The 25,531-nt window shown below is 42.7% G+C and overlaps 2 protein-coding genes across 6 annotated transcripts in view; one reads left to right on the top strand and one right to left on the bottom strand.

Annotated features, from left to right (window-relative positions):
- Positions 1-25,531, bottom strand: part of mpp1 (MAGUK p55 scaffold protein 1) — a 74,210-nt gene that overhangs the window by 18,130 nt on the left and 30,549 nt on the right. For 4 of the 5 annotated variants that reach the window (XM_060832690.1, XM_060832693.1, XM_060832694.1 and 1 more), the window contains exons 2-3: positions 12,728-12,802; positions 796-951 (exon numbers count right to left, since the gene is read on the bottom strand). In XM_060832690.1, coding sequence (XP_060688673.1) covers positions 796-951; positions 12,728-12,802 — 231 coding nt within the window. The remainder of the gene's footprint in view (positions 1-795; positions 952-12,727; positions 12,803-25,531) is intronic. The other variant, XM_060832691.1, reaches the window with a different exon arrangement.
- Positions 1-25,531, top strand: part of dkc1 (dyskeratosis congenita 1, dyskerin) — a 95,820-nt gene that overhangs the window by 39,841 nt on the left and 30,448 nt on the right. The gene's annotated exons all lie outside the window — the stretch shown is intronic.

Here is a 25,531-nt window from a genome sequence, read left to right as displayed (position 1 = left end):
GACAGCAGGGTTTCTTACCTAAAGGACGGTTGTGAACCGGATGGGATTTTACAACAATGATAGTTTCATGTTTATCATTCCTGAGATTATCCTGATGTTCCAGATTTACTAATTGAATTTAAATTCCACCATCTGACATGGAATTTGAACTTCGATCCCCAAGGCATTAGCCTAAGCCTCTGGGTTACTGGTGAAGTTTTATACTGCTATTCCATTACCTCCCCACTGGGAGAATCAGTGTGTGAATGATAACAAAATGGCATTTATAGAACATTATCATTCCAAAGCACTTTACAATTGGTAGCCATAACTGAACAAGACCAGGCAGAGATTAAGGAAGGGGTCTGAAAGCAACGTCACAGAGATACAACAGTCAAGATGGAAAAGAAAGGATGAAATTCTCCAGTATGGAAAATGCCTGAAGACTCTGGAAATTTGGTGGTAAGTAGAAGGAGGAAGAACTGCCCAAGAGGCTAATGCTGAAAGAGTAGATGGTGAAAGGGAGAATGCAAAGCTGCAGGAAAATCAATTTTTTTTAAAAAAAGAGGGAGATGGAAGTCTATGGAGGAACCTGGAGAGAAGGGCACCAGCAGTACAAGATGCTGGAGGGGTCTTGCCAGGAAATGCAGGAAGGGAATACAGTCAGATACTAAAGCTTAAGTATCTGGTGGGTGCTGAACTAGCCTAGTGTTGTCTTGCTAAAATGCAAAATGTTTAGCTGCATTGAAGTTAAGCTGTATATTTGAAGTTTAAAAGGGAAAATAGATTAACATCATTCCAAGAAAGCTGACATACCATGGGTTCAGTTGTACTTTTCTGGAATGTAACCAATTGGATTTTCTTGACATTCTGTGCCTCGTGCTCTTTACTATTACCATTCATGTAAGGAGACGAGTTAGCACTGCCATTACTGTAGACTTCCTGGGCAGTATTGCACGTCAACATATAACCCTAAGAAAATAAAAATAACTTTAAGTATATGCAACACAGAAAATAAATTTTCCCACATGGAACCCCATTGCCTATTTATATAAGAGGATTTTTAAAAAATTCTTTCAAGTGTTTTCTCCACAATTTTCCATCATATACCAGCCTCCATTTCCCCAATATATTTGGGTATTTTTTTGTCTAGATTATTAGAAAGAGAAGATATTTGTATGACAATTCAGATTGTTACCCAAATACATTGGTCCTTCCATTAATCTATACATAAAATAAGAATAGTTACATTTTGAATGGAGCTGTCAGTAGGTTTATGCAATGACACAACAAGTTTACTAACAGGTCAAAGGCAATCATATCTCATCAGATTGTTTTGTATGTAAGTCCTCACTTCACACAGTGTAAAATCTCTGAATATTGCACCATGCAGCATTTCCACCTGTTACCTTTATTTAATAGTTCTGTTGCCATGAAATATAGTTGAAACCTTTCCATTCTTAAACACTAATTAATTTCAAAAATAGAAGAAAAGCTCCTACTGATTCTGACTACATTGTAAAAACCATTCAAAAATGTTGAGTTTTGATCTACACCAGCCATTCCCCACATCATTAGGCATGGCTACATTCCCATTCAGTGGCAAATCATTGGAAGTTTCCCCATTTGTTATGATCCTGGGACAAAATTTCAGATGTCATCAGTAAACGGAGCCAAAATTGGTTAAGACTTAGGTACCAAGGTAGAACTGATACAGTACATTGTAAGGTCCTGAGGAGTATTATGGAACAGAGAGATCTCGGAGTACAAGTACATAGATTTTTGAAAGCAGTAGTTAGAAGTATACAGGGTGGTGAAGAAGGCATTTAGCATGCTGGCTTTCATTGGTTGAGGCACTGAGTATAGGAGTTGGGACATTATGTTACAGATGTATTGATGAGGCCGCATTTGGAGTATTGTGTACAGTTTTGGTCTGCCTGTTAAAGGAAAGGTATAGTTAAACTAGAAAGATTGCAAAGAGGATTTACAAGGATGTTGCCAGGACTATTAGGCCTGAATTACAGGGAGAGGTTGGCCAGGATAGGACTTTGTTCCTTGGAACATAGGAGAATGAGGGGTGACTTTTTTGAGGTGTATAAAATTGAGGGACATGGATAAAATGAACGCATATAGTATTTTTCCCAGGAATGGGGAATTGAAAACTAAAGGACGTAGGTTTGAGGTGAGAGAGGAAAGATTTGAGGAGGACCTGAGGGGCAACTTCTTCATGCAGGTAGTAGTATGTCTATGGAATGGGCTGCCAGAGAAAGTGGTTGAGGTAGGTACAATAGCAAAATTTTAAAAACATTTAGATAGGTACATGGATGGGATGGGTTTAGAGGAGGGGACCATGATGAGCATGGATCAGTTTGGGCCTAAGGGCCTATTTCAATGCTGTATTACTCTTTGACTCCATGAGGTGAGAATGTGATCCTATTCTGGTCAATCCTTTGGATAAATGCAGTCAGCTAGAGCTGAAGCAATTCTTTCACTTTTGTTCCTCCCCACCCCCCCCCCCCCCATCTCCCCGCCAAATAGTCACTCCGGTGAAGTAAGCCAGGCTTCAACTAGAATACCAGCCCAGGCCTGATAATTTGGCGTGTTGCTGCTTGACAGCACAACAGATAACAAAAAGATCCATTTGGGATAAATCATAGCTTGACGATAGTAGAAGACAAAGCTTAAATGTTTCCTTTATTTAAAGCCATTTATTTTCACTAAGTAAGCAGCGGTTTTAAAATAGAGTCATAGAGATGTACAGCATGGATCAGACCCTTCAGTCCAATTCGTCCATGCTGACCAGATATCTCAACCCAATCTAGTCCCATCTAGCAGCACCCAGCCCATGTCCCTCCAAACCCTTCCTATTCATATACCCATCCAGATGTCTTTATAAACGTTGCAATTGAACCAGCCTCCACCACTTCCTCTGGCAGCTCATTCCAAACACATACACCCTCTGTGTGAAAAAGTTGCCTCTTAGGTCTCTTTTATATCTTTCCTCTCTCACCCTAAACCTATGCCCTCTAGTTCTGGACTATCCCACCCCAAAGAAAAGACCTTGCTTATTTATCCTATCCATGCCTCTCATGATTTTATAAACCTCTATAAGATCACCTCTCAGTCTCCAACACTCCAGAGAAAGCAGCCCTAGCCTGTTCAGCCTCTCCCTATAGCTCAAATCCTCCAGCCCTGGCAACATCCTTGTAAATCTTTTCTGAACCCTTTCAAGTTTCACAACATCTTTCTAATTGAAAGGAGATTAGAATTGCATACAATACAAAGGAACCTCAATTATCCAACCGAGATGGGCGGGCATTATTTTGTTCAGATAATTATTCAGTTAATTGATTTCCTCTAAGGCTTGGAGTTTTCTGTGAAGTCTGCTCCCTATTCAAGAGACTAGGCCCCCAAAATGCCACCTGCCCCTGCCCCCGCCCCCAACCAACGTCTGACCCCTATCCACACACACCCCCCCCCCCCCGCCACCCTCACTACCCCTGGGCAGCCAGACTGTACATCAACAGTAAAACTGCTGTTGCCTTTGTGGGGTAAGTCTACAAATAACACACACACACACACACACACACACAACCCTTTACTGCAACTTTTTGACAGATTCCACCTTTGCCCTTTACAGGACAATGTTGGAGAGATTATCTAGGGAAGGGGGGGGTTAGGGTTCACACCTATGTAGAACTCCAGGGAAAAAGTGTGGGGGGAGAGAATAGGGGGTGGGAGGTCAGTCATTTAGAGACAGTGCCTGGACTGTCCAGGACTGTTCTCAGCAGCAGTGAGCCGAGTTCGTTTTTAATCATTGTACCTGTAAACAAAAGAGGCGATCAGGGTTGAAGCAGCTCTTTGACGTAATGTTTCTATCGCGACCTTGAGATCCCCTTCGGATAATCCAAAGTTCAGATAATTGATATTTGGATAATCGAGGTTCCTCTGTATTTCAAAAGTGGCCTCACCAATGTCCTGTACTCAATACTCTGACCAATAAAGAAAAGCATACCAAATGCCTTCTTCACTATCCTATCTCCCTGCAACTGTACTTTCAAGGAGTTATGAACCTGCACTCCAAGGTCTCTTTGTTCAGCAACACCCCATAGGACCTTACCGTTAAGTGTACAAGTCCTGCTAAGATTTGCTTTCCCAAAATGCAGCACCTCGCATTTATTTAAATTAAGCTCGATCTGCCATTTCTCAGCCTACTGGCCCATCTGATCATGATCCCGTTTTAATCTGAGGTAATCTTTGTCACTGTCCATTACACCTCCAATTTTGGTGTCATCTGCAAACTTACGAACTATGCCTGTTATGACGAAAAGTAGTGGGCCCAGCTTCCTTATGGCACTCCACTGGTCACAGGCCTCCAGTCTGAAAAACAACCCTCCACTACCACCCTCTGTCTTCTACCTTTGAGCCAATTCTGTATCCAAATGGCTAGTTCTCCCTGTATTCTATGGGATCTATAGATAGGGGACAAAATGTCTGCAACACAAATTCCCAGCTCGGCGAACAGAACCCCAACAATGAGTACCCGAGCTAAAAATCTTCTCACAAACTTTGAGGATCTATCCTTGCTAATCAGTCTCCCATGGGGAACCTTGTAGATTTCCTTACTGAAGTCCACGGAGATCATGTGCATCACTCTGCCCTCATCAATCCTCTTTGTTGCATAGTGGTCGAAGCTCAGATGGTGATGAACAGACTACAGACAGGAGGTGTAAGACCTGGAAAAATGGTGCACTGAGAACAACTTAGCTCTCAAAGCCGGCAAAACCAAGGAACTCATTATTGACTTTCAGTAGGGTGTTACTCATGCACCCCTACACATTAACAGCACAGAGGTGGAACGAGTGGCGTGTCAAGCTCCTGGGAGTGGTCATCGACAACAAGCTTTCTTGGACTCTTCATGTGGACACACTGGTTACAAAGGCCCAACAACGTCGCTTCTTCCTCAGGCAGCTGAGGAAATTTGGCATGATGGCAAATACGATTGCCAACTTTTACAGGTGCGCCATCGAGAGCATTCTGTCTAGATATCTCACTACCTGGAATGGCAACTGAACTCAGTCCAGACAATCATAATGACCAACCTCATCTCACATCTACAGAATCCGTCTACCAGGCCCACTGTCAAGGAAAGGCTGCCAGCATTCTCAAAGATCTATCCCACCCTGGCAAAGTTTTTACAACCTCTAACATCAAGAGAAGATACAGAAGCCTGAATACACGCACCAGCTGATTTCGTCAAAATTAATCTTGCTCTGATTTAGAACTTCAACTTTTAAATCTGGACTATCCTTTTCCATCACTATGTTAAATCTAATAGAATTATGGTCGCTGGCCCCAAAGTACTTCCCCACTGACACCTCAGTCACCTGCCCTGCCTTATTTCTCAAGAGTAGGTCAAGTTTTGCACCTTCCCTTACAGATAACGGAGATCTCCTTACAAATTTGTTTCTCAATTTCCCTCTGACTATTAGGGGGCCTGTAATACAATTCCAATAAGGTGATCATCCCTTTCTTATTTCTCAGTTCCACCCAAATAAATTCTCTGTATGTAATTCCATGAATGGGGCGGCACAGTGTCTCAATGCTGCCTCACAGCACCAGGGTGCCAGGTTTGATTCCAGACTCAGGCAACTGTGTGTGGAGTTTGCACATTCTCCCTGTGTCTGCGAGGGTTTCCTCTGGGTGCTCCAGTTTCCTCCCACAGTCCAAAGATGTGCAGGTCAGGTGAATTGGCCATGCTAACTTGCCCAGTGTTAGGTACATTGATCAGAGGGAAATGGGTCTGGGTGGGTTGCTCAGAGGGTCAGTGTGGACTTGTTGGGCCGAAGGGCCTGTTTCCACACTGTAGGGAATATAATTTAAAAAATCTAAACAATATCCTCCCTCGGTACAGCTGTTATGATATCCCTTATCAAAACGCCACTGTCCCTCTCTTGCCTTCCTTTCTGTCTTTCCTGAAGCATTTGTATCCTGGAACATTAAGCTGCCAGTCCTTTCCATCCCGAGCCACATTTCTGTAATTGCTATGATATCCCAGTCATAACCATGCCCTGAGTTCATCTGCCTTCCCTGTTAGGCCTCTTGCATTGAAATAAATGCAGTTTAATTTATCAGTCCTACCTTGTTCTTTGCTTTGTCTCTGCCTGAGCTGAATGTTTGGCTCACTTCTTTTCTCAACTGTACTAATCTCAGATTGATCTCTTTCCTCACTATTGCCCTGGGTCCCATACACCCTACCCCCGCCCCTCCCCCACACCCTTACTAGTTTAAATCCTCCTAAGCAGTTCTAGCAAATCTCCCTGCCAGTATATTAGTCCCCTCCCAATTTAGGTGCAAACTGTCCTTCTTGTACAGATCACTTCTACTCCAGAAGAGATTCCAATGATCCAAAAATATGAATCCTTCTCCCATACACCTGCTCCTGAGCCATGCATTCATCTGCTCTATCCTTCTATTCCTACCCTCACTAGCTTGCAACACTGGGAGTAAACCAGATATTACTACTCACGAGTATCTCCTTTTTAGATTCCTGCCTAACTCTCTGTGCTTTCCCTTCAGAATCTCATCCTTTTTCCCTTCCTATGTCATTGGTTCCAATGTCTACAATGATCTCCTGCTGGTCTCTTTCCCCCTTGAGAACATCCTGCACCCTCTCTGAAATTTCCTTGATCCTGGCACCAGGGAGGCAACACACCATTCTGATCTTTCACTGCTGGCCACAGAAACGTCTGTCTGTGCCTCGGAATAGAGGGTCCCTTCACACACTTGATCTCTTGCAACCCGATGTATCCTTCATTGCATTAGAGCTTGTTTCAATACCAGAAACTTGGCTGTTCATGCTACGTTCCCCTGAGAATTCATCATCCCCTGCACTTTCCAAAACAGCATACTTATTTGAAATGGGGATAGCCACAGAAGACTCCTGCACTAGCTGCCTACCTCTCTTACCTTTCCTGGAGTTAACCCATCTTTGTGTCTGTATCTGCGACTTTTCTACCTTCCTATAACTGCCATCCATCACATACCTTTGGTCTTGTAAATTTCTCATTGTCTCTTACTATCTCTCCAACCAATCCATTTGATCTGATAGGATTCGCAACCAACAGCATTTCTTGCAGATATAATCCGCAGTAACCCATAAACTCTCCTTAAACTCCCACATCCGACAAGGAGAGCATATCACTCTACTAAAAGCCATTTTTGCTCCTTCACAATCTACAGACCCGGAAAATAGTACTGTCTTATTCCTCTACAAAACACTGCTCCAGCCTAACTTAATACTTATGTCTTACATTTTTAAGTTTAATCAAGAGACATATCATAATAAAACATATAATCAAGAAAGAACCCACTCTCCTCACTACTGCAGACTGACCATAAGGTTACACTTAAATTATTCACTTATCTGTTTCTGTGTTGTGACCTTTCCCAAACAGGTTCCTCCAACATCAGTTGTGAATTTTACTACTGTTTGTTAATTTTCCCAGACGCACTCCGATGTCCAGTGATACATGAATTCAAACAGCAAAGGCAGTAACTGAACAGGTTCACTGCTCTGTCAGGGAACAGTGTGGGTTTCTCTCTCTCTCTTTCTCTCTCTCTCTTGCACTGACCTCACCTTGTACTGCTTTTGTCTGTTTCTCCCATTTAAAGATGCTGTTGTTTTGACTTTTTTTCTCCAAAGTTTCAAAACTATTCAACAGCGTATAAAACAGTCATTGCTGCTCCTGGAATTTGAGGAAATCACCTCCAACACCTAATTACCTCAAAAAAAAAGGAGCAGCCTGTTACAGCCAAAGACTTTTCCCATCCTGCATCTTGGATTACCCATAACAGAATGTCAATGGCATGTTAAGCATCTGTCTGTTCATGTTTCAGTAACATTGTACAGGCTTATAGTGAAAACAATTCTCAGAATACTGCACACAGCATCGTTGTACAAAATACCTTCTCAAGTGCCAACTACACAGCACATTGAGTTTTCAAAACAGTATTTCAGAGTCAAAGGGGCTTCAATCACGTTTATTGCTCAGGCATCACTCCATCTTCAGGAAGTAGAAATAATTCTGTTTAGGATTAGTCTAAGTAGACTTCTGGAACTCAATTTGCAAGGGTTTGTCAAATTGCTCCATCAAGGCATCCCATAGGTGGAAGGGCACCATTACAACCTAGTCTCTAGGCCAGCCATCTAAAAGTGTAGTGACCAAAATCAGAACTCATGCAGTCCCATGCAAATCAGATCATTAACATGTTAATATGACAGGGTGGCTTGTTATTCTGACCATCACTGACTGAAGATGATCTAGTACAGGGGAGAAAGTGAGGACTGCAGATGTTGGAGATCAGAGTTGAAAATGTGTTGCTGGAAAAGCGCAGCAGGTCAGGCAGCATCCAAGGAGCAGGAGAATCGATGTTTCGGGCATGAGCCCTTCTTCAGAAATCATGAAACGTCGATTCTCCTGCTCCTTGGATGCTGCCTGACCTGCTGCGCTTTTCCAGCAACACATTTTCAGCGATGATCTAATACAGCCAATTTAACCTCTTGTAGGTAACCTGAATAGGTCCTAAGATTTAAATTGAATATTCTGATGAAGCTACTCTGAAATCCCACAGCTATCAAATTTGGAAAAGGAAGTATTTTCCATCCTTTGCCTCTGCTTACATTTTTCTTGACTCTTGACTCGTGGGCGGCACGGTGGCACAGTGGTTAGCACTGCTGCCTCACAGCGCCTGTAGACCCGGGTTCAATTCCCGACTCAGGCGACTGACTGTGTGGAGTTTGCACGTTCTCCCTGTGTCTGCGTGGGTTTCCTCCGGGTGCTCCGGTTTCCTCCCACAGTCCAAAGATGTGCGGGTCAGGTGAATTGGCGAAGCTAAATTGTCCGTAGTGTTAGGTAAGGGGTAAATGTACGGGTATGGGTGGGTTGCGCTTCGGCGGGTCGGTGTGGACTTGTTGGGCCGAAGGGCCTGTTTCCACACTGTAAGTCTAATCTAATCTAATCTAGTCTTACTGGAATGCATGTTTGGATGAAGACCATTTCGTGTGTTTTATGCATCATCCTAGATACTCTGTCAGAGGCTCTTTCATCTTGAGAAATGTAGTTGAACACAAACTATCCTCATCTCGAATAGATAACCTGCCGACAGGAATTATTGAATCACTGATTATACCTGCTCTTCCTCTACATCACAAATGCACTGAGGTCAATTGTGGCAGTCTCGCTGTTGCCTCAGCCGAGATTATACTATTTTGAACTGATTCTGGATTAGTGGTGCTGGAAGAGCACAGCAGTTCAGGCAGCATCCAAAGTGCAGCGAAATCGACATTTCGGGCAAAATCCCTTCATCAGGAATACAGGCTGTGAGCCTGAAGCGTGGAGAGATAAGCTAGAGGAGGGTGGGGTGGGGAGAAAGTAGCATAGAGTACAATGGGTGAGTGGGGGAGGGGATGAAGGTGATAGGTCAGGGAGGAGAGGGTGGAGTGGATAGGTGGAAAAGGAGATAGGCAGGTAGGACAAGTCATGGGGACACTGCTGAGCTGGAAGATTGGAACTAGGGTGAGGTGGGGAAGGGGAAACGAGGAAACTATTGAAGTCCACATTGGTGCCCTGGGGTTGAAGTGTTCCGAGGCGGAAGATGAGGCGTTCATCCTCCAGGTGTCTGGTGGTGCGGGAGCGGCGGTGAAGGAGGCCCAAGACCTCCATGTCCTCGGCAGAGTGGGAGGGGGAGTTGAAATGTTGGGCCACGGGGCGGTGTGGTTGATTGGTGCGGGTGTCCCGGAGATGTTCCCTAAAGCGCTCTGCTAGGAGGCGCCCAGTCTCCCCAATGTAGAGGTGACCGCATTGGGAGCAACGGACACAATAAATGATATTGGTGGATGTGCAGGTAAAACTTTGATGGATGTGGAAGGCTCCTTTAGGGTCTTGGATAGAGGTGAGGGAGGAGGTGTGGGCACAGGTTTTACAGTTACTGCGGTGGCTGGGGAAAGTGCCAGGATGGAAGGGTGGGTTGTAGGGGGGCGTGGACCTGACCAGGTAGTCATGGAGGGAACGGTCTTTGCGGAATGCGGAAAGGGGTGGGGAGGGAAATATATCCCTGGTGGTGGGGTCTTTTTGGAGGTGGCGGAAATGTCGGCGGATGATTTGGTTTATGCGAAGGTTTGTGGGGTGGAAGGTGAGCACCAGAGGCGTTCTGTCCTTGTAATGGTTGGAGGGGTGGGGTCTGAGGGCGGAGGTGCGGGATGTGGACGAGATGCATTGGAGGGCATCTTTAACCACGTGGGAAGGGAAATTGCGGTCTCTAAAGAAGGCGGCCATCTGGTGTGTTCTATGGTGGAATTTGGTCCTCCTGGGAGCAGATACGGCAGAGGCGGAGGGATTGGAATACCTTTTGCAAGAGATAGGGTGGGAAGAGGTGTAATCCAGGTAGCTGTGAGAGTCGGTGGGTTTGTAAAAAATGTCGGTCATCATTAATGGAGATGGAGAGGTCCAGGAAGGGGAGGGAGGTGTCAGAGATGGTCCAGGTAAATTTAAGGTCAGGGTGGAATGTGTTGGTGAAGTTGATGAATTGCTCAACCACCTCTTGGGAGCACGAGGTGGCGCCAATGCAGTCATCAATGTAGCGGAGGAAGAGGTGGGGAGTGGTGCCGGTGTAATTACGGAAGATCAACTGTTCTACGTAGCCAACAAAGAGACAGTCATAGCTGGGACCCATACGTGTGCCCATGGCAACCGCTTTGGTCTGGAGGAAGTGGGAGGATTCAAAGGAGAAATTGTTAAGGGTGAGGACCAGTTCAGCCAAGCGAATGAGAGTGTCGGTGGAAGGGTACTGTTGGTGACGTCTGGAGGGGAAAAAACAGAGGGCTTGGAGGCCCTGGTCATGGCGGATGGAGGTGTAGAGGGATTGGATATCCATGGTGAAGATGGGGCATTGGGGCCAGGGAAACGGAAGTCTTGGAGGAGATGGAGGGCGTGGGTGGTGTCTCGAACGTATGTGGGGAGTTCCTGGACTAGGGGGGATAGGACAGTGTCGAGGTAGGTAGGGATGAGTTCAGTGGGGCAGGAGCATGCTGAGACAATGGGTCGGCCAGGGTGGTCAGGCTTGTGGATCTTGGGAAGGAGGTAGAACCGGGCAGTGCGGGGTTCCCGGACTAGGAGGTTGGAAGCTGTGGGTGGGAGACCTCCTGAGGTGCTGAGGTTCTGTATGGTCTGGGAGATGATGGTTCGGTGATGGGGGGTGGGGTCATGGTCGAGGGGGCAGTAGGAAGAGGTGTCCTCGAGTTGGCGTTTGGCTTCAGCAGTGTAGAGGTCAGTGTGCCAGACTACCACTGCGCCCCCTTTATCTGCTGGCTTAATGGTGAGGTTGGGATTCTATTTGAACTGAGGCTAGTTTATGATGCAGTTCCTTACTTAGGTATGCTTGCTCCCAATAAATCAGTGGGTATTTAAATAGTAATGCAGAAAGATACCTACATTAGGTATTAGTGGAAATGATTTGGCAAAATAGTCCCAATAAAATTATGTATATTTGAGAGATAGTGTTTATGATGGAGCAGGGATTACACTTCTTGGGCATCAAACACGGTCTGATTATCAAGCCACCACTGTAAACTCTGATTCAAACTTATTTTTCTGAATTTATGTTGAGATATCAACGACATTGCAAACCGATCACAATCAAATTTCATTCGAGTGTGGGATATTTCTGATTTGAAGTCGATAGTGAGGCATTTGCAGCCTATGGTTTACATGACAGTTTGACAGTCTGTGTCAGCTGACCAGTGAAGGAGTCACCACATGGAGATGGAAATGACTTTCAGCAGGAAAATCTCGCTTATGCTTGCTTCCAATAAATTGCTACTCGCTACTTGAAGACACTCTTTAAAGAAGTGTTACTGTGTACCTTGTTTCCAAAGTTTGCCCATCAAAATCAACTGGAATCCCTTCATACAAATCTGCCAGGTGTGATTTTCATTTGTTCAGTGTCATCTGTAACCATGGTGAATGGTGGATTTTCTTACCTTCTTTCTTTCATCCACACTAACATAGGGTAGGATACAACACAAACTCAGTCTGTCCTCTAGTAGAGCACAAATGTCAATTCTTTATATACAACCATGGATTGTAAGTGCCAGAAGATAATTATTCCCCTGGCATGGCATTACAGTTGCCTCTAATCTTACCCTTACTTGACATATACATGACCTGAAAGGCATGAACAGCCATTGGATAATGACTGGAGTAGGAACCACAGGGATAATTTTAAACTAACCTGCCTCAAAGGAGATTAGCCACCCAGTAGAGTTCACCTCTCATTTTAGTAGAATCAGGCAGGCTGTAAAACAAGTGGCTGGGACTGCTCTGGTCAGTTTTCTGCTAGGAGGGTCAGGTTAAACATGACCCACCTGGATGATTTCCTTCTTCCTAACTTACAGGCACCAAAGTCAATGATATCATTTCAACCTCTGATTTAAACTAATACTGTTCAATACCAAGCCATGCTTTTACTGCCAATTCTCTGCAGGATTCTTTTTTCTTACATTAGATCTTTCACACAAATCTAATTACTTTCCTTGTAAATACATAAACCGTGACCTGATGGATTTGTAATTGGTGTAGTTCTCAAGAGCCTGTGTACTAAAGCTGTGCAGAGTGGAACACTATTTCATAATGTCAGGCGCTGTCATGTAAACCACATTTGTAAAACAACTTCAGTGAAACATAAAAACCTCTTCATTGTGTACTCCATTAGTGAGCAAGGGGCTGGTGTTTGAGGCCATTGTTATGTTGATCTTCTCAAATAACTGAAAAGCAACCAAAAAGAAGTCATTTATTAAAGAAACATAACTATGTAGCTTTAACACACACATGATCCTTACATCCCACATTGATTGTCCAGTAGTTGTGCATCTCTGACACAGACTGAAAATAGGTCATAGCTTTAGTATCTAGGCACCAATCCATTGATCTCTACAGTGGGACACCAGGCAATAGATAAACCACGGAGACTCATCAGTTGGAATCTAAGCCTGTCATTGGTGTCTGTTATGAGTCAGCACAAAAGTGCAATAAAAATCAACAAAACATTAATATTTCAAATAGAAAAATTAGAAGATTGAAGCTTTGGAGAACTGCCACTTTGCAAATAAAGCAGCATGCAAGTTTTAGTGTAGAATTGTTTTGCTTCGGAGAGTGAACATTCATGACACACATTATATGAATGTGGTTTCAAATCAATGGCTTGTGTGGACCCCATTCTATATACCAATGCACACATACTTTGCAGCCAACAATACTTCTTAGGTCCAGATCTTCTAGTCTCTAGATAGTCAGAGACAGGACCATAGCCTGAAAGATAAGCATTGGGAACTCTCAAAAGTCCTGAGATGTCCCAAAGTATTGACCATGCAGCAATGGCCAGGTGAGATTAGGTGTGTGATTTGCATATATAGTTAATATTATTTACTTTAGGAATTGGATTTTGAATGAGTGGCATTGAGATTTTGATCAGCGTGTTTAAGATTAGATTAGATTAGATTACTTACAGTATGGAAACAGGCCCTTCGGCCCAACAAGTCCACACCGACCCGCCGAAGCGCAACCCACCCATACCCCTACATTTACCCCTTACCTAACACTACGGGCAATTTAGCATGGCCAATTCACCTGACCCGCACATCTTTGTGACTGTGGGAGGAAACCGGAGCACCCGGAGGAAATCCACGCAGACACGGGGAGAATGTGCAAACTCCACACAGTCAGTTGCCTGAGGCGGGAATTGAACCCAGGTCTCTGGCGCTGTGAGGCAGCAGTGCTAACCACTGTGCCACCGTGCCGCCCTAAAAGGGGTTTAATGATTAACTCATCAGTATTTCTTGAGCCATTATTTTTATAAACCTGTATGAGACTGGGAGTCCCCAGGTTAATAATAGGAATTTGTTCGCATTGGGAGAGTTTTACTCATGGGCAGAGTAAACACTGAACAGCATTATTTTGGCTTCAGTTTAGAAGGATCAGGATTTTTTAATTTGCTCAGAGGGAAAACCTATAGACTGGGGAGCATTAGGTTTTAGTGTGTAGAGGTCTTGGTGGAAGTCAGAATATGGCACAGTCTCTCCTGAAAAAAAACAGATTAGAACTGTTAAGAAATAGATTACATCAGTGCCAGGGTTTTAGTTGAAAGTTGGGCTGAGGAGTGGCAGATGGAGTTTAATTTAGATAAATGCGAGGTGCTGCAGTTTGGAAGGACATTTCAGAGCAGGACATACACTTAATGGTAAGGTCCTGGGGAGTGTTGCTGAACAAAGAGACCTTAGAGTGCAGCTTCATAGCTCCTTGAAAGCAAAGTCACAGGTAGATGGGATAGTGAAGGCGGTGTTTGGTACACTTTCCTTTATTGGTCAGAGCATTGAGTACAGGAGTTGGGAGGTCATGTTGTGGCTGTACAGGACATTGGTTAGGCCACTTTGGAATATTGTGTCCAACTCCTGTCCCCCTTCTATCAGAAGGATGTTGTGAAACTTGAATGGGTTCAGAAAAGATTTACAAGAACGTTGCCAGGGTTGGAGGATTTGAGCTATTGGGAGAGGCTGAACAGGCTAGGGCGGTTTTTCTTGGAACAACACAGGCTGAGGGGTGATGTTATAGAGACTTATAAAATCATGAGGGGCCTGGATAGAGTAATAGACAAGTCTTTTCCCATGAATGGGGGGAGTCCAGATCTAGAGGGCAAAGGTTTAGGGTGAGAGGGGAAAAGATTCAAAAGGAACCTAAGTAACAATGTTTTCATGCAGAGGGTGGTGCATGTATGGAATGAATTGCCAGAGGAAATGGTGGAGGCTGGTACAAAAAGACATTTAAAAGGCATCTGGATGGGTACATCATTAGGAAGGGCTTAGAGGGATATGGGCCAAGTGCTGGCAAATGAGACTGGATTAGGTTAGGACATCTGGCTATCATGGATGAGTTGGACTGAAGGATCTGTTTCCATGCTGTATATCTACACAGTCATATATACAGTCATATACAAAACAGAAAAGCTCAAAATTATATAACTTGTTTCAGTAAACAAAGATCTTAAACCATCCCTAATTCCAATAGCATTCAACACAATAAAAGCAAGCTACTTTAGGCTTGAAATGTTAAATTGAGCTTCACTTCAGAATTATTTGACAAAGGAGTCTGTTTCTATGCTGTACATTTCTCTGACTGTGACTCCAATCCAGAAGTGTTTGCTTAGAAGAGGCTGCCAAACTCTCAAGACCAGGAACTGAAAGAAATAAGGTTAAGTTAAACCTTTGGATGCGACAGAGAACTGAAATCTCTCTGGTGTTTGAGTACTATAAAGTGGTGATCTTGGGATTTGTTTTGCATGTTTTGAAAATTTTAAAATTGTATTACATGTAAATAACTCAGCTTTTTCTACTTTATCTTCATGGCTTTTTCATAATAAGTTTATGTTTTAAACTAAATCTACAGCATTGTCTGTTTGTCTATCAGTGAAAGGTGGATAAATCTCCAGAATCTGATCAAGTGTATCCCAGGACATTGATTAGATTAGATTACTTACTTACAGTGTGGAAACAGGCCCTTCGGCCCAACAAGTCCACACTGACCCTCCGAAGAGCAACCCACCCAGACCTATTCCCCTACATTTACGCCTACACCTAACGCTACGGGCAATTTAGCATGGCCAATTCACTTAACCTGCACATTTTTGGACTGTGGGAAGAAACCGGAGCACCCAGAGGAAACCCACGCAGACATGGGGAGAATGTGCAAACTCCACACATTCGGTTGCCTGAGGCAGGAATTGAACCCGGGTCTCTGGCACTGTGAGGCAGCAATGCTAAACAGTGTGCAACTGTGCTGCTCGTTGAAGGAAGTTAGGGAGGAAATTGCAATGCCTATTGCAGAAATATTTATGTTACCTAAAACTATCGATAAATTGTTGAATGACTGGAGGGTGGTCAATGTTGTACCTTTGAAGAAGGAGGGATGTAAGGAGAAGCCTGAGAACTATAGACATACAAGTCTGACATCGGTAGTGATTCTGAAAGACAGGATTTATATATATTTGGAGAGGTAAGGAATGATTAGGGATAGTCAGCATGGTTTTGTGTGAGGGAAATAGTGTCTCACAACCGTGATTGAGTTTTTTTTTGAAGAAGTAAACAAGAAGATTGAGGAGGGCAGAGTGGTTTATGTTGTTTACTTGGACTTCACTAAAGCCTTTGGCATGGTTCCTCATAGTAGCTAATTGGTAAAATTAGTTCACATGGAATTCAAGGTGAGTTTGCTAATTGGATACAAAATTGGCTCAATGGTAGGAGACCGGGTGGTAGTGGAGGGTTGTTGGACTGAAGACCTGTTACCAAAAGTGTTCCACAGGAGGTTGTGCTGGTCCACTTTTGTCTGTCATTTATATAAAAGATTTAGATGAGAATACAGAAGGCATGGTTGGTAAGTTTGTGAATGACACCAAAATTGGTGATATAGTGGATAGTGAAGAAGATTATCTAAGATTACAAAGAGATCTTGATCAAATGGATCAATGGACTGAGGAGTGGCAGATTTGGTTAAATACAGGGTATTGCATTTAGGTAAAACATGCAAAGGCAGGATTTACGCCATTAAAAGTAAGGCCTTGGGTAGTGTTATAGAACAGAGGAACCTAGGGGTTCAGGAACATAGTTCTTCGAAGGTTGCATCACTTATAGACAGGGTGGCTAAGAAGGCATTTCACATGCTTACCTTCATTGTTCAGACTTTTTGAGTATAGGGGTTGGAATGTCATGTTAAGGTTGTACAGGACATTGGTGAGGCCTCTTCTGGAGTACTGAGTCCAGTCTGATCATCCTGTTATAGGAAGGATGTTATTAAAGCTAGGGAGGGGTCAGAAAAGATTTACCAGAATGTTGCTAGGAATTGATGATTTGAGTTATAAGGAGGTGGGACTTTCTTCACTGCAGCACAGAAAGTTGAGGGATGACCTTATTGAGGTTTATAAAATCATGAGGGATACAGGTAAGGTGAATGGCAGGTGTCTTTTCCTTAGGGTTGGGGATTTCAAGACTAGAAGGCATATGAGAGGAGAAAGATTTTAAAAAGACATAAAGGGGCAGCTTTTTTTAAAGACAGTTTGTGGAATGAACTTCCAGAGGAAGTGATGGATGCGGGTACAGTTACAACATTTCAAAGACATTTTGATAAGTACATGAATAAGAAATATTTGGAGGGATATGGGCCAAGTGCAGCCTGGTGGGACTAATTTAGTTTGGGATTATGGTGGTCATGGAATGGTGGGACTGAAAGGTCTGTTTCTGTGCTGTATGACTCTATATAGGCAACCTCATTAAATATATTTTTTTAAATGATCTATCAAGCCAGATTTCATGAGTTGTCCAGTAATAATGTCAGCTGCGATTACAACACTGGAAAGCTTAAACTTCCACTGGGCAATTGCTGAACATCTGAAATACTTTGGAAAAATCTGCAATTCAGAATTACAGTTACTTACCTTATTGTTGGCCAATAAAAAAGGGACTAAAACCTGCTCCAACTCTTGGTTGAGTTTGAGACTGATCAACCAATCGTTCACATCAACTCACCACCACAGAGATGTGATTGTGATCATCAGCTAAAAAGAATACCTCTCTCATGGACAGACGATCCACCTCCTCCCCACCCCCCCACCACCCCCCAACAAAACCCAGCACCAGACACTCCTAACCCACCCTACCCTCTCATCCACTACTTGTCTCTCTATCCCTTCACCCACACACTTTCCATTCTATTGCCTTACCCACCCATGCTGAGTGGATTCTTAGTCAGCTTCCTATGATGGTAGGATCTGGAACAGCCTGGAGACCGATATATAGTATAATAATCACTGACAGGTAAATGGGTAGTGTTTAATAGGATTACCCCCATCGTTTCATAGGTAATCAGAAAGTCTGGATCTTAGACGCAGCTTTAAAGGAGATGTGTTTCATTTCAGAACTGACAAGGATAGTCTTTGACCTCTTTACTTAAATGAGATATTACACGGATACAAAGTAATCTGCAAAATTTTTATTGGATCATATTCATCAACTGTCCAAATGACCTCTCGTACCTTACTGATATACTTGCATCTCTCACTGTAACCCCCTCTGATAAATTCAAAGTGTTCTCTATAACACTCCCTGACATTCTGATATAAAAATACAGTCATTCTTCTATAACGCGATGGTTACGTTCTTGCGCAACCCTGGAGTTATAGAAAAATCACGCTTTAGAAACGGTGCTTAAAATATTGGTGCTGTAATCACATTATAGCCATCACACATGTTAAATGTTTGAGCTGTAGAAACAGCATTCCCAATTTGTCAATCGCGTTACAGTGAATTTGCGTTAACGAAATCAGAATGACCTGCACTTTGAACTGTAACACGGTTATCTCACTCCTGTAATTAACACTGAACTTTTGAAAGATGATTATCTTTTCAAAGATCCCATCAGCTCAGACTGAAACAAACAGTTCTGAAAGGGTGTGGGTGGATTTTTGGTAAACATCTCAGTTCCAAAACACCCATGTGACTTCAAGTCACTTTGGGGCTGACAGTTGAGAACAGACAAAGTCAAATAGAAACCCATGGAGAGACTGCAGTTCCTAGTACCTCTCACAGGAGTTCACATTACATTAGGGGAAAAAAAGAGCTGTTGCTGTGATCCAGGAAGAAGAGATTAGAAGTCTCCAAGGGACTGGTCTTCTCTTTGTTGCAGGAAATGAGGGGGATCAGAAGTGAAACTCTGTGGTGGGTAAGGGAAGAAATTTTACTACACAAAACAAAACCATTTCAAAACAAGGAGTTACATATGGGAATCTCAGCATCTTCAAATCACAACAGTCTTGAGGGACTGCAAGATATTTCAAGACGTGCCTTGCTGCTAATTATCATATCTGGCAGCAGCCAGGTTTTTAGAACAACAGGCATAGGACACCCAGGATTGACTAGTGACACAGGCCACAGACAGGTAAATGTCAGGAGGGGTTCCACAAGCTGGTGATAGAGAGAGTGGGCTGCAGGGGCCCGACAGGGTTGACAAGGTGGTGGCGCTCAACTGGACGTCCTTTTCCTGACTTTGAATTTCTTAGTCAGACACAGACTCAGGCAAGGGAAAGATGTTGAGAAGGAGAGTTCTTCATGGTAAACTTAGCCGGTGTGGGAATTGAACCTATGCTGCTAGCATTACTCTGCATCACAAATCAGCTGTCTGGCCAATTGATGTGTCATTAATTGGTCATTTAAAGTCCTCAACTGGTGGCAGGGCAGGAAGTCTGGCTTAATTCCAGTTAAGGTATCAGATGTCCAATCATCCCATCTAATTAAATACTCTGCACACCACAAAACTCACAAGGCAGAAGATTCTAAGAAGCTGCGTTGTATAGATCCGTTCCTATGTTTTAATGAGGTAAAGCCTTTAAAAGCGAGAGGGGAAAAACCTGATACCAGAGATGGTGAGAGAATCAGTCCAAGCAATTGTGCCGTGTAATTGCTAACAGAGCAAGGAGCTCAGCTAAGACAGAAACCAGCCTTTAATTGTTGCACCCAGAGTTTGGACATATTATGTGCTTTTGGTGCAGTTTAAATTGTCAAAGTAATTGCAGTGATATTGAACAGAAGGCACTTGTAGGGCAAGATAAGTCAAATTCCCCTCCTTCAAAACATTTGTCAAACTCAATCAGTTTGAATACTGCAAACTTGTCCTATGAACAGAGGGAACATTAGCCAGAAGTTGTGTTACGTTGCAACATTGCTGACTGCAATCTGTCAGCACTCATCCCCATAACCATGACTGCGTTATGCAATAATCTGGTCTAACAATCTCATATGACACATGGTTTAAAGGTTTACTGCAGTATTAGAGAGCAACCAAACTAGTCAGCACTTTGTCAGAGGGAGGAAGGAAAACCTCCGCTGAGACAGGCTGGGCCCAGAGCAACCTAATTACCTTTCAAGGCAACTAGACAGGTCATTTACCAAAAATAATTAAGAGTATAAACCCTAGAAACACAATTTCAAACAATCTCAAGTAACTGCTAAAATTGTACTTAGCATTATCAACAATCTTCCTTAACCCTGAGTATCAGAGGACAGTCAGATTAATTTCCCACCAAAAGTGATCCAGTAACTCCTCCTGGACCATGTATACTTGGACACTGGTTAAAACTGATCCTGACAGAGAAAGTTGGAGATTTTTAAACCTTGTTTTACAAAGATTGTGTTATGTTCAATATAACTGTTCCCCCTTCTTGACTTTGGAGTACACCAAGAGGAAGGGTTCTGACAGGCTCGACTGGAATTCAGGCACCAGTAGTGAAAGACTACTATACGGTATAAAGCTCACTTCCCATTCAAATAAATCTAAACTATTTAATTTTACAGTCAGTCACACACTCACTCTTCAGGGTTGTACAGTAAAATGCAAGCAAAATACTGCAGATGCTTGAAATCTTAAATAAATAAAAGAGCTAACAGTTAACATTTTGGTCAAGGGTCATGGAGTCATAGAGATGTACAGCATGGAAACAGACCCATCGGTCCAACCCATCCATGCCAACCAGATATCCCAACCCAATCTAGTCCCACCTGCCAGCACCCGGCCCATATCCCTCCAAACCCTTCCTATTCATATACCCATCCAAATGCCTCTTAAATATTGCAATTGTACCAGTCTCCACCATTTCTTCTGGCAGCTCATTCCATACACATACCACCCTCTGCATGAAAAAGTTACTCTTCAGTCTCTATAATACTTTCCCCTCTCACCCTAAACCTATGCCCTGTAGTTTTGGACTCCCCCCACCCCAGGGAAAAGACTTTGTCTATTTATCCTAACCATGCCCCTCATCATTTTGTAAACCTCTATAGGGCCACCTCTCAGCCTCCAACGATCCAGGGAAAACAGCCCCAGCCTGTTCGGCCTCTCCCTGTAGCTCAAATCCTCCAACCCCGGCAACATTCTTGTAAATCTTTTCTGAACCCTTTCAAGTTTTACAACATCTTTCCGATAGGAAGGAGACTAGAACTGCACGCAATATTCCAAACAGTGGCCTAACCAATGTCCTGTACAGCCACAACATGACCTTCCAACTCCTTTACTCAATACTCTGACCAATAAAGGAAAGCATACCAAACGCCTTCTTCACTATCCTATCTACCTGCGACTCCATTTTCAAAGGGCTATGAACCTGCACTCCAAGGTCTCTTTGTTCAGCAACACTCCCTAGGACCTTACCATTAAGTGTATAAGTCCTACTAAGATTTGCTTTCCCAAAATGCAGCCCCTCACATTTATCTGAATTAAACTCCAACTGCCACTTCTCAGCCCATTGGCCCATCTGGTCCAGGTCCTGTTGAAATCTGAGGTAACCTTCTTTGCTGTCCACTACACCTCCAATTTTGGTGTCATCTGCAAACTTACTAACTGTACCTCTTTTGCTCGCATCCAAATCATTTATGTAAATGACAAAAAGTAGAGGACCCAGCACTGATCCTTGTGGCACTCCACTGGTCACAGGCCTCCAGTCGGAAAAACAACCCTCCACCACCACCCTCTGTCTTCTACCTTTGAGCCAGTTCTGTATCCGAATGGCTAGTTCTTCCTGTATTCCGTGAGATCTAACCTTGCTAATGAGTCTCCCATGGGAAACCTTGTCGAACACCTTACTCACATCTACCGCTCTGCCCTCATCAATCCTCTTTGTTACTTCCTCAAAAAACACAATCAAGTTTGTGAGACATGATTTCCCAAGCACAAAGCCATGTTGATTACCCCAATCAGTCCTTGCCTTTCCAAATACACGTACATCCTGTCCCTCAGGATTCCCTCCAACAACTTGCCCACCACCGAGGTCAGGTTCACTGGTCCATAGTTCCCTGGCTTGTCCTTACCACCTTTCTTAAACAGTGGCACCACGTTAGCCAACCTCCAGTCTTCCGGCACCTTACCTGTGACTATCGATGATACAAATATCTCAGCAAGAGGCACAGCAATCACTTCTCTAGCTTCCCACAGAATCCTAGGGTACATCTGATCAGGTCCTGGGGATTTATCCACCTTTACCCATTTCAAGGCATCCAGCATTTCCTCTTCTGTAATATGGACATTTTGCAAGATATCACCATCTATTTCCCTACAATCTATATCTCCCATAGCCTTTTCCACAATGAATACTGATGGAAAATACTCATTTAGTATCTCCCCCATTTTCAGCGGCTCCACACAAAGGCCGCCTTGCTGATCTTTAAAAGGGCCCTATTCTCTCCCTAGTTATCCTTTTGTCCTTTATGTATTTCTAAAAACTCTTTAGAATTTCCTTAATTCTATTTGCCAAAGCTATCTTATATCCCCTTTTTTCCCTCCTGATTTCCCTCTTAAGTATACTTCTATTTCCTTTATACTTTTCTAAGGATTCACTCTATCTATCCTGTCTATGTCTTACATATGCTTCCTTCTTTTCCTTAACCAAACCCTCAGTTTCTTTAGTCATCCAGACTTTTCTTCAAAACCTTAACTCTCTCCTCTTTCTCCACAGATGCTGTTAGACCTATTGAGTATTTGTACATTTTCAACTTTCACTCTTAAGGACTGTGTTTGCTATAATTAAAGCTCAAAATTATACAACTTGCTTCAGTAAACAAAGATCTCAAACCATCCCTAATTCCAATAGCATTCAACACAATAAAAGCCTGCTACTTTAGGTTTGAAATGTTAAGTTGAAGCTTCACTTCAGAATTTTTTGACAAAAGTTCTGTTCAAATCATGGTTTTTTTTCAGCATTGTCTTTTTCATGTTTTATATTAATTAATAAATTGGCAGCCAAGTTATTTAATATTCAGTGGATAGAATCATGATATCCAGATAAATTAGGAACTTTTTAGTGTTTTAAGGCTGAGCATGTTGAACTATTATATAAACATAAAAAAAATTCTTCCAATCAATTTCTTACTGTGTATTGGAAGAATAGACTGAATTTACATTAGATTAATGCATGAAATTATTAGTTTAATATAGATTTACTTCTAAATTTAGATACATTATAACATTATTCTTCCTTCCTCCTTTGTTGTCAATGAACTTTCAGTGGATTTCAGTTTCACCCTTGGCACTCATTTACCTCATGCATGTTCAAACAATGAATCCATTTTCAGTTGCATGAAATAACCCATTTAACTACAGGAAATAGCAGAAAGACAGTGGCAACAGACAAGGAGCATATCATTCATGTCATTACAGAACAATGTGATCTGAAAATACCAACGTATAACATTATGTACTGTGAAAATGAGCGACAATGAATCCTGTCGATGAAGGATATTACAACTAGAGAGAGAGTGAGGTGGTGGTGAAGTGAAATGCTATAGAGTCCTTTGATCACGACACCAACTAAAAAAACACTTTGCGGTAGCATTGATCTTCTTGAATATCTTTATGGTTGCACTTATCCAAACAAGAGACAAATAGTGAATCCTCCAGCAGCCTCCTGATTAGATCCCTGTAAGTGGTTTAAAAGACTTTGAGAAATCAGGATACGAGTTAGTCATTGCAGGATGACGATAGTGAAAATCTCATTAAAGTCAGTGAGTGGGGGGAAAATGATTAGTCTCTTTTTTGAAGATGGTCATTACCTGATATTTAACCGAGCAAACATTACATTCGAGTTGTTGACCTACTGCAAAATATTGCCCAAGGCACCAGACTGAGTACTTCATTATGGGAGATGGTGCACATCATAGATTGATTAAAAGGTAGAGCGCAGAAGGAGGCCACCCAACCCATGGAATCTGTGCTGGCTCTTTTGAAGAGTAATCCAATTAGTCTCACTCACTGACTCTGATTCCACTGCCCTGTATTTGTTTAATTTGAGGGTTTCTGCTAATTTGTATTCAACCCCTTACCAGGCAAAGCATTTCTAATACTATCAACGACTGCTTAAAAGGTAGATTTTTCTGTCACAATCCCTTTTGTTATTTTACTAATCATTTCAAATGTGTTCTGTGGTATGCCACCATTGGAAAAGGTTCTCCATTTGCTCTCTCTAAATCCTTCATTGTTTAAACACTTCTATAAAAAAAAGTCATGATTTGGAGATGCCAGTGTTAATAAAAAAAGTCCTTTTACTTTCACTGCTGGGAACAACGCCAGCTTCTCCACATTACTGTAATCCATCATCTCGAGAAGCATTTTCACAGATCTCTTCTGTGAATGCTCTGAAGCTATCCAATCTCTCTAGTTGCAGCCTGTCTGGTTCTCAGAATTCAATACAACTGCATTTTGACATTAGGTAACATTAGAGACTGATGCTTTCAGAACACATTATTCTGGAAAGAAAGAAACAATACTCTCCTTGCCTTACTTCACTGCTTTTCTGCATTTAACTATAGTTGGGTTATTTCATGCAACTGAAGATGGATTTGTCATATGAAAGCATGAGGAAATGAATGCTAAAGCTGAAAGTGGAAGTCCAAGTTTTAAATAGAAAGTCAATTTACAACAAAAAGAGAGGAAAAATCAATCAATCATAGAGCCATACTGCTACGCATGCATGGAATGAGCTATCAGAGGAAGTGGTGCAGGCTGGTACAATTACAGCATTTAAAAGGCATCTGGATGGGTATATGAATAGGAAGGGTTTGTAGGAATATGGGCCAAATGCTGGCAAATGGGACTAGGTTAGGATATCTGGCCAGCATGGATGAGTTGGACCAAAGGATCTATTTCTGTGCTGTATATCTAGAGTCAGAGATACACAACATGGAAATAGATCCTTCAGTCCTACTTGTCCATGCTGACTAGTATCCTAAATATATCTAGTCCCATTTGCTAACATGTGGCCCCTTATCCTTCTAAACTGTTTCTATTCACGTACCCATCTAGATGCCTTTTAAATGTTGTAATTGTCCCAGCCTCCACTACTTCCCCTGGTAGCTGTTTCCATACATTCACCACCCAGTGCATGAAACAGTTGTCCCTTAGGTCCCTTTTAAATCTTTCCCTTCTCACCGTAAAGCTATGCCCTCTAGTTTTGGCTTCCCTCACTCCAGGGAAACGACCTTGTCCTGTGGAGTTATTTCAGAGAGGGTGCAGAAAAGACTTACCAGGATGCTACTGGGATTGGAGGATTCAGGTATAAGGAGAGGTTGTATAAGCTGGGACTTTGTTCACTGGAGCATAAGAGATTGGTGACCGTATAGAGGTTTATAAAATCTTGAGGGGCATAGATAAGGTAAATAGTAAAGATTTTTTCCCCTAGGGTTGGGAGTTCAAAACTAGAGGGCTTAATTTTAAGATGAGAAAGATTTAAAAGGGACCTGAAGGGCAACTTTTTCCACACAGAAGATGGTTTGTATGTGGAACGAATTGCCGGAGGAAGTGGTAGATGCAGTGCATTGTCGGAATATTTAAAAGACAATTGAAAGGTCAATGAATTGGAAAGGGGTTGAGGGATATGCTCCAAACACAAGTAAATAGGACTAAGTTAGTTT

This window comes from Hemiscyllium ocellatum, chromosome 11 (assembly GCF_020745735.1).
Source record: "Hemiscyllium ocellatum isolate sHemOce1 chromosome 11, sHemOce1.pat.X.cur, whole genome shotgun sequence".
In the NCBI taxonomy this organism is placed as follows: domain Eukaryota; kingdom Metazoa; phylum Chordata; class Chondrichthyes; order Orectolobiformes; family Hemiscylliidae; genus Hemiscyllium; species Hemiscyllium ocellatum.
The sequence above is the reverse complement of the archived record's forward strand: the minus strand, read 5'-3'. Positions and strand labels throughout refer to the sequence as shown.